General features: G+C 37.1%; 1 protein-coding gene across 13 annotated transcripts in view; it reads left to right on the forward strand.

Annotated features, from left to right (window-relative positions):
• Positions 1-14,765, forward strand: part of BTBD10 (BTB domain containing 10) — a 71,660-nt gene that overhangs the window by 54,173 nt on the left and 2,722 nt on the right. For all 13 annotated transcript variants that reach the window (XM_074014250.1, XM_045371530.2, XM_005578577.4 and 10 more), the window contains 2 exons: positions 5,888-6,085; positions 8,470-8,580. In XM_074014250.1, coding sequence (XP_073870351.1) covers positions 5,888-6,085; positions 8,470-8,580 — 309 coding nt within the window. The remainder of the gene's footprint in view (positions 1-5,887; positions 6,086-8,469; positions 8,581-14,765) is intronic.

Consider the following 14,765-nt stretch of genomic DNA (forward strand, 5'->3'; position numbering starts at 1 on the left):
TTTTGTGTTTTTATTATTGCTGTGTGTAGAATATGTTTAACTTTTCAAACTGCTGACTTATAATAAAGTTACTGAATTTTGTACATGTAGCCACCTCATAGAACCCTGTTTGTTTCTAATGATTTTTTACTTCATCTTCCTATATGCCTCATAGTTAATTGACTGTGTTACAAATAACACTTTTTATGTCTTTTTTTTGTCTTGTCAAATTGGCTAGAAGATTTTGAACAATGTTAAGTTTAATGGGAATTCTGGCATCTCTGTCTTTAAAGGCATTTCCCTGGACGTGGGGCTAATGTCTATATTCCCAGCACTTCGAGAGGCTGAGGTGGGGAGGAGCACTTGAGCCCAGGGGTTCAAAATCATCATAGGCAACATAGTGAGACCCTCTCTCAAGAAAAATAAAGTCATTTCTTTTAGGCGTAATTATAATGTTACTCATTTTTTTCTTGACTCTCCCTTCCTTTGGCTTTTTGGCATCCTTCTTCCTGATCCTTGGAATGTGGTTGTTCTCCTCTGTTAGCTACTTTCTCTCTCACAGAATCTGCACGTATTCTAAGTGGTGCTATTCATCACTGTGGTGTCGAATATTATCTTTATACTGGGGATTTCGACCTTTTATCTTTAATTTCTAAGTGTCAGGTTTAATTTTTTTTAATTTTTATTTCAATTGTTTTTGGGATAGAGGTGGTTTTGGGTTACATGGATAAGTTTTTAGTGGTTATTTCTGAGATTTTGGTGCACTCATCACCCGGACAGCGTACACTGTACTCAGTATGTAGTCTTTTATCCCTCACTTCCTCCCAGCCTTCCCCACCGACTTCCCAGAGTCCACTATATCATTCTTGTGCCTCTGCGTCCTGATCAACTATTCATTTCTAGTTTACCATTTAACTTGTCCTTTTGTCCCCTCTTCCTTCTTAATCAAGCTTTTTATGAGTTTCATGCGTATAGTACCTATAGTAATGAACAAAGACAGACATTGTCCCTGCCTTTATGGAGTTTATAGTCTAGTTGGGAAGACAGACATTTAACAAGTAATAAAAGCTGTGAAAAATGCAGTGAAGAAATGAGATATTATTAGAAGTGTATGACAAAGGGTCTGTGGAGAATCATTATCTAAGTGCCATTAAAGCTGAAACCTGAAGGAGTGGCAAAGAGTGGGGGAAAGCTGACCATACAAGCAGTAGAAATGATATGTGCAGAGGTTTAAGTAGTAAGGAATATGACATATTTAGGGAACTCAAAAAAAGGCACGTGTGGCTAGAGCAGAGGAATGGAGTATGAGTGGTGAGGAATAAGGCCTGAGAGGTAAAGAGGAAACAAAATTTATTAATTGAACAAATATTTAATGGCTCTACTCTGTACTAAGCACTGTTCTAAGTTTTGGGGATTCAGCATGAACAAACCAGGCAAAACTTTCTGTTCTAATGGAACATACACTCTATTGGGAAAAACATGTGATAAACAAAGTAAATAAATCATATATGGTATGTTAGTGATAAGTGCCAAGGAGAAAAAAGTGGAGAAGTTACTTAGAGGAGCCAGAGAAACTTTCATTGGAAATAAAAATTTAAATTCCAAGCAGGGGTTGCTAGTGAATGCACACAATGAAGGAGTTTGTCTCGTATATTTGAGAGCAGCAGAGAGGCCAGGATAGTTGGAGTGGAGTGAGTGAGAGTGTCAGTAATATGAGATGTGGTCAGAGAGGTAACAAAGCACCTAGGTCAAATAAGGCCTTTATGTTTTGGCTTTTACTCTGAGTGAGATTGGAAGATATGGGAGAGGTTTGAACAAAAGAGTGATATGATCTGTAAGACTGTCACATTGTACTATTTCATGGGAGCCCTGTTCACACAGAAGTCCATGTAGAGTTGTTAAGTGTTATAATCCTGACCTGACTTAAGGTTTAAAAGAATCACTTCTGCAAATTTTTGCAATCTACTCATCTGACAAAGGGCTAATATCCAGAACCTACAAAGAACTCAAACAAATTTACAAGAAAAAAACAACCCCATCAAAAAGTGGGCAAAGGATATGAACAGACATTTCTCAAAAGAAGACATTCATACAGCCAACAGACACATGAAAAAATGCTCATCATCACTGGCCATCAGAGAAATGCAAATCAAAACCACAATGAGATACCATATCACACCAGTTAGAATGGCAATCATTCAAAAGTCAGGAAACAACAGGTGCTAGAGAGGATGTGGAGAAATAGGAACGCTTTTACACTGTTGGTGGGATTGTAAACTAGTTCAACCATTGTGGAAAACAGTATGGCGATTCCTCAAGGATCTAGAACTAGATGTACCATATGACCCAGCCATCCCATTACTGGGTATATACCCAAAGGATTATAAATCATGCTGCTATAAAGACACATGCACACGTATGTTTATTGCGGCACTATTCACAATAGCGAAGACTTGGAATCAACCCAAATGTCCATCAGTGACAGACTGGATTAAGAAAATGTGGCACATATACACCATGGAATACTATGCAACCATAAAAAAGATGAGTTTGTGTCCTTTGTTAGGGACATGGATGCAGCTGGAAACCATCATTCTTAGCAAACTATCACAAGAACAGAAAACCAAACACCGCATGTTCTCACTCATAGGTGGGAACTGAACAATGAGATCACTTGGACTCGGGAAGGGGAACATCACACACCGGGGCCTATCATGGGGAGGGGGGAAGGGGGAGGGATTGCATTGGGAGTTATACCTGATGTAAATGATGAGTTGATGGGTGCTGACGAGTTGATGGGTGCAGCACAGCAACATGGCACAAGTATACATATGTAACAAACCTGCACGTTATGCACATGTACCCTAGAACTTAAAGTATTATTAAAAAAAAAAAAAAGAATCACTTCTGGCTGTTGTGTTAAAAATGGACCAAAAGGGGAATAGTGCTAGAAGCAAAGAGATCAGTTAGGAAACCATGATCAAAGTCCAGGTATGAGATGGTAGGGGCTTGGATTAGAGTGGAAACAGTAAGAACTAGTCAGATTCTGGGTATATTTGATGTTCAGGTTACCAGGATTTCGTCTTCAACTGAATGTGGAGTGGAAAGGAGAGGAGAGCTTTAACTGGAAGTTTGAGGTTGCCATTAATTGAGATGGGGGAGACTTCATGAGGAGCAAAAATCTAAAAGCTTGATTTTGAACATGTTAAGTTTGAAATACCTGTTAGATATCCAAGTAGAACTGTTAAGTGGAGCATTGGGTATACATGTCTAAAGTTCAGCAGAGAAATGTGGGCTAGATGTAAGTGGGAGTCATCAGTATATGGATAATTAAAGAAAATGTATTAAAGGATTGATTCTACACTCTGATCTGTAACATTCTTTTTCACATAGCAGGGCTTTATGTACCAAGTTGAGGATTTGAGACTTATTTTGAGGATAGTATAAGTCATGAGAGGGTTAGACTAGCAGAGACAATTAGATTTGGCTGCTGTGGGGAAAATGAAATGCAGAGAGGCAAAAGCAGATGTTGGGGGAATGTAATCAGAAAGATTTTGTAGTAGTTTGGGTGAGAGTTAATGATGAACAGAACCAGAATGGAGGCAAGGGGATGGAATATGTTGGGTTAACTATTGCTGTGTAATAAACCACCTCAAGTTTAGCATAAACTATAACCATTTTATTACTCTCATTTGTTCCATGGGTCAGGAATTTATACAGGGCACAGCAGAGGTGGCTTATGGCTGTATCACAATATCTGAGGCCTCATCTGTGAAGAATTGATGGGCTGGGGTGGCTCACAAGGCTGGAGGCTTTATTCACATGTCTGGTGCCAGGACTGGGATGACTCAAAGGCTGGACTCAGCTAGGAATGTCAAACAGAATACCTATGTGTAGTCTCTCCATATGACTTGGGCTTCTCAAATCCTGTAGGTTGCATTCAGAAAGGAAGAATTTGAAGAACAAGCATTCCAGAGAAACCAAGGCAGAAATTGAAAGGCTTCTTCTGACTTAGCCTCCAAAGTCATGTGCTGTCCCCTCAGCCATGCTCCTCTGGTTACAAACAAGTTTGTATTACCAGTCTAATTAAAGGGGAGGGGAACTAAATTCCACTTTTTGGGAAGAGATGTCAAGGTCACCTTGCAGAGAAGTATGTGGCTTAGGAGATTTTGCAGCTATCTTTGGTAAATATCTGCCAAAAGAAGGAAATAACACAATTCAAGTATGTTTAAGAAGACTTGGGGAATTATTTGAATTAGGAGGTAAAGGAGAAATCCAGGATTTATTCATTTAGTATACTAATATTTAAGTTCCCATTTTATGCCCAGCACTGTACTGAGATGGTTCTGAAAACTTGGGTGGATAGTGATGCCATTTACTGATTTGAAAAATACTGTGGAGAGAGACAGAGATGGTAAGTTAAATTTTGGATGTATTGAGTTTAGGGTACCTCTGAGGTTACATCCAAGCGGAAATTTCCAGAAAGCAGCTGAATAAAATGCATCTCGAATACAGAAGACTAAATTAGTAGAAATAAATTTGGGAATTATCAGCATAGGATAAAAGAAGAAAAGAACTTAAAATTGTCCTGAGAAATACCAGTATTTAATGAACAGCTGGAGAAGGAAGAGTTGGCAAAGGTTACTGAGGAAGAATAGCCAGGAGGAGGGAAAAAAAACAGGGATAATGGTATCAGAGATTCTTAGGGGTGAGTATGTTTCAAGAAAGAGTGGTCCAGTGTAGGAGATTTAACTGAGAGGTCACATAGGATCAGGACCAAAGATGATTATTGTCTTTGACAATATAAAGGCCATTTGGAGACCATAGCAAGACATTTCTGTAGTATAGTGAGAGTAGAAGCCAGATTGGAATTGGTTCAGAAGCTGGGGAGAGAGAAGGTGTTGAAATATAGGTATTTGTCTATAAAGATAACTTTTTAAAATGACAATGGGAAATAGCCAGCCTGGAGAGAGGATGGCTAAGTAATAGTAATATAGATTATTTAATTATCTAATCAATTATAATAATTATATAGTATTTATTATATAATTATGGAGACATTTTGTAGGGAGGAAAAGCTCTCCCTTGGGAGACTGTAGGTTTGAGTTCTAGTGTACTCCTTCATCCCGTCTCCAGTTCTCCAGTTTTTACAACACACACACACACACATTCTCTCTCTCACACACACACACACACACACTCTCATGTGTTGCCATGGTTGCTTCTCTGACTTTGCTCTCCATGCTGATGCAGTAGCAGTAGTTCTTGAGATGTTGGCATCTTCAATAGGGAGATAGGACATTGCCAATCAATAGGAATAAAAGAAAAAAGCAGTGCAGGTGAGTTAGTGGCTGTGCATTTAGGAAATTGAAGTTGTTCATTATGTCTGTGCTTAAGGAGGTTGAAGTCTTATCTTTCAGCTCTCTCACTTCTAGTATCAAGTTTGCTGTGGAATTCCTGCATCATGTTGTATTTTGCTTGACCTTTTGCTTGCCTTATTCTAAAGACTGTTGACCCTTTTCACCTCACCTCTCAACTTGCACTGAAATATTAAATTGGTTTGCAACTTTCTGAGAAGCAGAGCATGCAGGAAATGGAATATAAGAACTATTTCAGTTTATGTGGATAACCTGAAAAGTATCTTTAAGATATACCTTAAGACATACTGCGTATACTGATGGAAGATAATATGGTATAGTGAAAAATATGCTAGGCTAGGGATAGGGTTTTAATTCTGACTTTGCAAATTAGTTTTGTAATATTAGGCAAGTTATTTCATGATGTGTAAAATGACGGGGCCTATGTAGGATGCCTTTAATTGGCCTTTCTTATTATAAGATTCTGTATTTCTAAAAGAAGTCTTTTTAGGAAAAGTTTTGGTAAGATATTTTTGTGGATTTCATTTCAGGTGCCCTAATGCATGAGTTATCAAATGATGGTGCTCGTAGACAATTTGAATTTTATTTGGAAGAAATGATCCTCCCTCTCATGGTAGCTAGTGCCCAGAGTGGGGAACGGGAATGTCATATAGTGGTGCTTACAGATGATGATGTGGTTGATTGGGATGAAGAATATCCACCACAGATGGGAGAAGAATATTCACAAAGTAAGTATTCTGGCATGTTTTCTTTCTCCTGAATCATCACAAATTATTTCTTGTGTGTGTAAAGAAAGAGCTCTTCTCATAGACCAGCAAACTATAGCCTGGGGGTCAATCCAACCCATCACCTATTTTTATAAATTAAGTTTTGTGTATTGCCTATGGCTGCTTTCATGCTACAGTGGCAGAGTTGAGTAGTTGCAGCAGAAACTGCATGGCTCGCAATGCCCAAAGTATGTCCCTGTGCAGAAGAATATGCCCCACCCATGCCATACACACATAGTTAGTTATTTGTTGACTCTCTGGAACTTGATAGATTTTTTTTCTTTGTATTTAAAAGCATTCAGGAGAACTAGTTCCTTTATAAAAATAGCTTTTTAAAAAATGAGTTTTTGTTTTTATATACATTTAGAAGCTTTAACTCATTGATTTTGAGGATAACTTGAAGTTCTAAGGTACCCTTTTTAAAAATATCATATATGTTCATCAAGGATACAGTGACCCTTCATAAGCCTTTGTACTATAGTTCTTTTGGGTATTTCTGACCAAAATGGCCTGTCTTGAGCAACAATCACTAACATTTTTTCTTATTTTTTTGTTATTTTTCTTGATGAGCCCAATATTAGTATTTTTGACCAGTTTAATAAATAAGGAAGAATTGAAAGAATGACTCAAGGAATTGAATAAAATAGCCTAGCATCTTCTTCTGTACTATATAGTCTGTTGTCTTGGTAAGGATTAGGGTTTAATATAGAAAGTACCAAAACATTTTGTCTCTGATTTTTCCATTTTACATATGCTTTTCTAAAATCAAAACAAAGCAGACTCCAGATGGCATTCTTTTTTACTTCTAAAGGAGATTTTTGAAAGATTATTTTAACACAAGTTATGGTAGCACTTTTCAGAGTTTGCACTGAGGTATTTCTTTTGCATGATGTACTTAAATGAGTGTTGTGATTCCTTTGTGGATAGTTGTCGTAATAGACATTTCTGTTGCTATTTCCTCAGTTCTAGGCTCTTTGCTGACAATGTTTTTCTATAATATGTGGAATAAAAAGTTGAACAAACCCCAAGAAAAATGAAAGGTTGTCAAAAATAAAAGAGGTATACTAAATTATTTTCTGTTAAGGAAAAGGAATGAACAAGCTTATAACTTATATTTTACTTTTCAAAAGGTTTGACCCCAAGAAAGTACAGCCAACCATAGAACATAGAAATGATATGATGGTGACAAAGGAATTATAATAAACCTGGTGTTTTCTTTTCCATTGTTGAACTTTTCACTTCAATATTTTTTTATTTTCTTGTTTTTTATCTTAAAGCTTAAAAGGCCTGAAAACATTTTTACTTAGTTGTCTAAATATGTATTATTTTGTATCAAGATGATCCAATATAAAGAAGATTCATTTGAGGAGCTAGAGATAGCCTTTTGGCCTGATTTTTCCACATGTGACTTTATGACATATATTGTCTTTTCTAAGATCTAAAATAATCTTTTTCTTAAAATACCAGTAAATCTTAAGGATGTAGTAATAATCACAGATTTACCCCATGAGTAGAGTTTATATACGTATTTTCCTTTTATTGGCTCTTAAACCAGCATGTTTGGTTTGTGAGTGTGTTTTTCTTTTTTTGAAAAAACCTTTGCAGTTCACCTTTTAAGGGAGATAACTCAACCTGAAAGAGAGAAGGCGAGGAATGTCCATCAGTCTAACTCCCTGAAGTTCTCAGCACATTTGGAAGACTCAACATGTTGTCAGTGGAATGTCTGTCCTTTGCAAAGCCAGTTTGCTCTAAACAGACTAACCTGGGCAGAACTTGCTCGAATCTGCCATTTTTAACATCAGTATTAAATGGGGCTGTTCGCCTGAATGGAAAACAGTTTGTGGGGAGGGTCTTTGCCTTTTGGGAAATTATTAATAGTTGCTCAATCCATGAAATGTAAAATGTATCTGTTGTGTACTCTTTGACAAGGCAGTTTTTCCCCCTCTAGACTAGGCCTTGTAGACTTCTTAGCAAAGTCCTTTACTTTGCTTGATAATGATGCGATATTGATATCTTCTTTGGATTATCTTATTTAAAACTTGGGGCAGATCCCATTCCAATAAATGTGTAGGTGATGTATCTTTCAGAAGGAGATTCTTCCTGTGGATTGGGTTTTCTGATTGGTTGTCAAAGCTTTTCTTGTTTCCACTTAAGTAGACATTTGCTTCTACATTAACTATACTGAATACTGCCCTGTCATGTTGGCTAGTCATCCTTTGGCATTACTGCATCCATTATTTGGGCTTTTAGAACTGTTAGGCCCCTTTGATGAGCAAGATAAATTTAAGTTCATCTCTAAATCCTTTAATTTTAATACAATAACATTTTTGTCTTTTTGTTTCTAGTTATTTATAGCACAAAATTATATAGATTTTTCAAGTATATTGAAAACAGAGATGTGGCCAAGTCAGTTTTGAAGGAGAGGGGTCTTAAGAAGATTAGATTGGGAATAGAAGGTAAGACATTTTCATTATTTTCTATTAATTTTCTTTTGAAAACAAAAAGGTTAAAAACAATTGGATCTTATTTAGAATACAGTTGGAATACTTTGAGAAAAACTCTGACAAATGATTAGCACATGCTTATGCAGTAGACCTATAAATAACAAAAATAAACTGCACTTAGAAGACAGATAAAAGGCCATTAGAAATTGTTATTCCATAAGATTCTCTAGTGATAGAGATATGTATTTGTCTTTTTCTGCCCTAGTTTGCCCTAATTCATTTTTGACAAAGCCCATGTGGTGTGTGTAGACATGAATATATGTACATTCCCATAGGATTGGCAGGACTCTTTGCATAGTTGTGGTCATTGAAGCTCAATAGAATTAAAAATTACTTCCTGAAAATTCATGTAACAGCAGCACTACTAATAGCTTACTTAGGTCTTAAAGTATAATAATAGCTTATTTTCAAGGTAAAAACAAATTATGAAATTTCTTTCATCTTATGTAAATGCATAGAGTTTTAGATAGCTTACTTTATGAATTAAAAGAATTTTTCTGCAATGTTTTATCAGATGCCTCTTTTATTTTAAAATACGCTTAAGAAGAACAAAGTGTCTTAATTGATATAGCATGACAATGTAAAGAGTAAAGGCTCTGGAGCCAGATTACTTATGTTCAAATCCTGTGACTTAATAGCTGTGTGACCTTGGCCAAGGCACTTAAAAATTCTGTGCCTCAGTTTCTTTCCTCTAAAATGAGAGCATTAATGAGTACTTTATAAGGTTTTCGTAAGGATAGAATGAATTAATACGTGAAAAACACTTAAAACACTGCCTAGTACATAGTAAATTCGCAGTATATGTTTGTGATGGTGATAATGAAGATAATAGTGTTGATCATTGACCTACCTGGTTGAACTGCTGGAGAATAGTAATGGGCTGCTGAGATACATAGGAAGAATAACCAGAAACAGGATTTTTGTGTGGGAAGGGCCAGAGACTTTGGGCTTAAAAAGCAGTGGAATTGCTGATATATGAAGCATTGGTCTAGTGCCCTAGTCCATTACTTTGTAAACAGTGAGATTTAGCTACTTGGTCTTAGAGCTAGAGAGAAGGCACTGGGAGCTACTTTAGATTGGGAGGACAGGGAAGGCCTCTGAGGAGAGGACACTGAAGGGGAGGCCTGGTGACAAAAATGGCTCTAGAAGGAGAAAATAGCAAGTGCAAAAGTGTTGAGGTAGTAATGAGCTTACTATATTTGTGGTACAGAAAACATACATATGTCTGGTATAATAAATGAGGAGGAGATTTGAAGAGATATAGTTGGTCTGAGAATTAGTAGAAGAGATAAAGTAGGATCAGAAGATGCAGGGTCTTATAGGCCATGGTAAGGAGTATACTGACCAAGTGTCTTAAGGTAAGTCCCTCAGCCTTTCTGAGCATCAGTTTCCTTTATCTTGGTAGTGAGTATAATACTCTGTATATCTTAGAGGATAGTTGTGATAATCAAATATTATTTACTAGAAATTCCTTCTTTCCCACTCTACTTCCTCTTTCTTTTCATGGCAACTATTATTCATCCTTCAAATCCTCTGAAACCTTCTTGGAACTTCTGTGAAATTGTTCCTAAGAATAGTTTGCTATAATATACTCGGTTCAGTCATAGACTGTGAGCTCCTTGAGAGAAGTCAAGTTGCATATTGTATACCTAACATGTGGCCTCGTTCCTAGGTATAGGTGGTTCTCAAATAGTAAATAAAAGATTTATGGAAAAGCTATATGTAAATTAGTTACTGAAAGTGAGGACTTCTTTCTCTGTCACAGGGAGAAAATAGCAGTGCTCTAAAGCATTGAGCCATAACTCTTAAATGAATTTTCATATAATTGTAAGGACCTAGTAACAAGTACTATTTACTATTAACCTCATATAAAATTCATTTAAAATAGTACACTATATGTGTGTGTATATATTATGTAACATATATATCTGTGTATATATATATCTGATATATATGATATTTCACTCCTTAATATTTTAATATGCAGCTCTAAAAAATATTTTAACATACCCTACAAAATTAAGAATACTTTATTTGAATCAATCCACATTAAAATTTCTCAGTAGTCTCCCCAAATTTCCTTTTAGCTGTTTTCTCTAAACCAAGATTCAGTCTAGGACCACATCTTATAACTAACTGCTTGTTTTGTCAAATTTCTCAATCTAGAGTAGTTATTTATGATATTGTCCTATTGAAGAGTCTGGGCCAGTTGTCTTGTAGAAGGTCCCACTTCTGGATTTGCCCTATTATTTCCTTGGTGTGTCCTTCAGTTTAGTAATTTCTGTGAACTGTAAGTTAGATTAAAGGCTTAGTCCGTGTATTAGTCCTTTTTCTCACTGCTATAAAGAACTATCTGAAAGTGGGTCATTATGAAGAAAAGAGGTTTATTTGATGCACACTTCTGCAGGCTTACCAGGAAGCATGACTGGGAGGCCTCAGGAAACTTACAATCATGGCAGAAGGCGAAAAGGAAGCAAGGACCTTCTTCACATGGTGGCAGGAGAGAGTGAAGAGGGAACTGCCACATACCATCAGATCTCATGAGAACTCATCTCATGAGAACTCACTATCACAAGAACAGCAGGGTGGAAACTGCTGCCATGGTTCAAACACCTCCCACTAGGCCCTTCTCCTGACACGTTGGGATTACAATTTGTAATGAGATTTGGGTGGGAACACAGAGCCAAACCTATCTGTGGGTGACAACCTGATCTCTCTATTATAAGATTAAGCTGTTCCTTTGTGCGGTATTTTGACACTAAGAATGTTCAGCTCCCTGCTAATCATTACCTAAAGGTTTTAAATACTAGTTGATAATTTTTGCCTGAATTTGTAATTTCATTAAAGATTGCAAAATGATAATTTTCTAATTTATCATTCCTTTTACATTTATCAGCTGGTATTTTGTAAAACAGAGCTTTCCTCTACCTAATGGGGTTATTTGGTTAGCTATCACTGTCTCTGTTTTTAAAGAGAAAGAAGCTAAAGCTTAAAAGGTTAAATACTTATTGAAGTTTTTTTGGGAATAAATAGCAGAGCCAGGTCTTGAATCCAAGTCTCTGTGATTTGAGTCTGTGAGTGGTTTTGAAATATTATTTTAAGTGGAAATTTTTAAAATTTAAAATTTTAAATTATTTGCCTGTGTACCACAATCTGTGATATTGGGCTTGACTTTGGCAGGACGGTAACTAACCAGGCTCTTCTATTCTTTTTTTCAATAACTGCTTCTATGTACTGAAGCACTCTTTCCTTTCTCAACTAATATGTACACCAATAACCGTATTTTCTCATCAAGTCTATTCCTTTTTCCTCTTGAAAAAATAAGTAGAATAGTCATAACCCCGGCAGAAGTGTTGAGACTTTCTTGGGATGAAAGAAAAAAAAATGAGATTTCCAAGGTAGCCATTTTGTTACTATCCTCCCCCACCATTGCTGTGCCCCGGCCATACCAATCCCAAGTCCCTTAAAAGTAGTTTATTAGAATATTAAATGTGTTGACTTTTATGGGAGCTAGATTGGGTTGGTGTACAAGAGACATGAGGAGGACCAGAGAGAACTTGGATGTGTGAGAAAAGATGATGAAATATAAGGCCGGAAGTATTCAAAAAATAATTTTAGTTCTGTGGTCCCATATTCATATTGAGAGACTGCTATAGTCAGGCCTCTTCTACTTAATTTTAAGCAGGCTTTTTGGGTTTATTGGTGTTGTTAAACACAAACGTGTCATGGGAAAGCACAAATAATTCTTACCTAAATCATTCTTCACACCACAATTCCACCAAAAGGCACGTCTTTGGAGTTTTTCCATTTTGTTTCACTTATCCTTTAATGGAACAGCATCTCTCAACCTCCTAGGGCTGGGTTCTTAAGGCAGTTTAGGATTACTGCTACCCCATCTAGCAGACCATATTGGATGTGGCCTTACTCCCATCATTAGTCCTTGTTCCGAACTCAGTGGAAAGCTCTCTTCTATCAGAGTAATTGGCCGAGACTTAGAAAAGAACCAGAAGTTTAAGATTACAAACTCTAAAATAATTGTGGAATTACAGTTCCCATAGAATACAGGAAATGCGAGACTAAGTAATGAAGTCTTTAATTGGATGGGATTGTGAATTATTCTACCCTCCACATCCTGGGCAGGAATGGCAAGACAGTAGGACTGGCTCTTATCCCTGAAAGTTCACCTATATACAGAACCTCTGATTTCCCAATTCCATGTTTCTGGAACTGCATACAAAATTTTGTTCTCTGCAAGATTTAAACAAACTAAGCTTAAAAAAATCTGAGCTTCTCTTTTAATAAAGAGTATAATTTACTCTTATTAAAGAGTAGAATCTACTCATGGCTGTCCTCCATTTGACCATAATCTGTCTTCTAATGTTACCTCCAGCTGTTTCCCAGTACACTTTTTGTTCCAGTCATACATGTGTTAGGGTCTCCTAAACCATCTTCTGTGTTCCTGCCTCTGTAGCTTACCTGATGCCATTCTCTCCTTAGAATGATACTCTCTCTGCCTACCTTGTGCTCCCCTTGTTCTTGCCCATCCCAGTCTTGCTCATCCATTAAGATTAAGGAAGGCCTTCAAGAAGCTTTTTCTATTTTAGTCCATTGGAATCTCATTCATCTTCTGAATTCTTTACGCTTCCACTATTGCTCTAACACTTTATCTTATGTACATATATTTTGTTTGGAATATTCTTTGACTTTATGAACAATTTAATCACTCTCAGCAGACCATAAACACCTTTAAGGTAGCACTCTGGCATTACAATTCTGTGATGCAGTAACTGCTAAACCCTTAACTGTTGACTGAATAGGTTGGTAAATCTGCAAGTCAGGGGCAGGCTCTATCTATCTATCTATCTGTCTATCTATTTATCTATCTATCTATCTATCATCTATCTATCTTATCTATCAGAAGGAGTCTCGCTCTGTCACCAGGCTGGAATGCAGTAGTGCAACCTCGGCTCTCTGCAGCCTCTGCCTCCTGGGTTCAAGTGATTCTCCTGCCTCAGCCTCCTGAGTAGCTGGGACTACAGGCGCACGCCACCACACCCAGCTAATTTTTATATTTTTAGTAGAGATGGGGTTCACCATGTTGGCCAGGATGGACTCGATCTCTTGACTTCATGATCCGCCTGCCTTGGCCTCCCAAAGAGCTTTTACTTTATTTTTAAAGGAAAAAATGTTCTGAGTAAGATGGATATTGGAAGAGGTTATTACTTGTAACTGGCATGTCCTGGTAGTTCATTCACTCTTTGCTCAAATATTTGCTTAGCACCTGCCGTCTATCAGGTACTGTGCTAGGCACTGAGGATACACCAACAAAGACACTGTCTTTGCCATATAGGAACTCATTATTTAGGTCAGAGAGTCAGACATACAAAAAGGTAATTACAGTTGGGTTCTGTTATGTATTGTTAACATATGGGAGTGCTATGGAACATAAGAAGTGAACGATTAACTGTGTGGAGAATCTTAATGTTTTTGCCAGGGATAAAAGAAGGTGGAGTTCAGGGGTAAGGAGGCTGAGAGGGAACAGGCAGCAGAACAATTTGTGTAAAAGTATGTTTCGGGAAAGCTTAATATGGCAGGTGTATTTAAGAACTCTAGAGTTAGAGTGTAGTATGATAATAGATGACAGTAAGTAGATTGGAACCAGGTTGTAAAAAAGCCTTGTATAATATTCTAAAGAGTACAGACCTTCCCATTAAGCATGAGGAAACCATTGGTAGTTTTTAAGCAAGGATTGTAATATGATTACATTTGTCTAGAGTGGTGATTTTGTGTGGAGGACAGAATACAAGGAGATGGGAATTCTAAAGTCTTTCTAATAGTCCAGGAGGAATCAAGGACAAGGGAATGGAGATGGAGACCTTTCTGATGTCTGGTGCTGCCTTCAGAGGCAATTGACCAAAAGTATGAAATAAAGACATTCTACAGATTTTTAGATTTTTAGCTTTGTTCACCCGCTGCACCTATCTCACCCCCACCACATACACACATACTCCACACATGGCTATTTGTACTAGCTACCAATGATGCCTACATGCATTCCCTATGCAATAATCAGTAATTGATCCCCTACTATGTGAGACCATTCTGTTTTTTCTAACTATGGTCTAACTTTGGCCTAT

The sequence above is a fragment of the Macaca fascicularis genome, chromosome 14, assembly GCF_037993035.2.
Source record: "Macaca fascicularis isolate 582-1 chromosome 14, T2T-MFA8v1.1".
Lineage (NCBI taxonomy): Eukaryota > Metazoa > Chordata > Mammalia > Primates > Cercopithecidae > Macaca > Macaca fascicularis.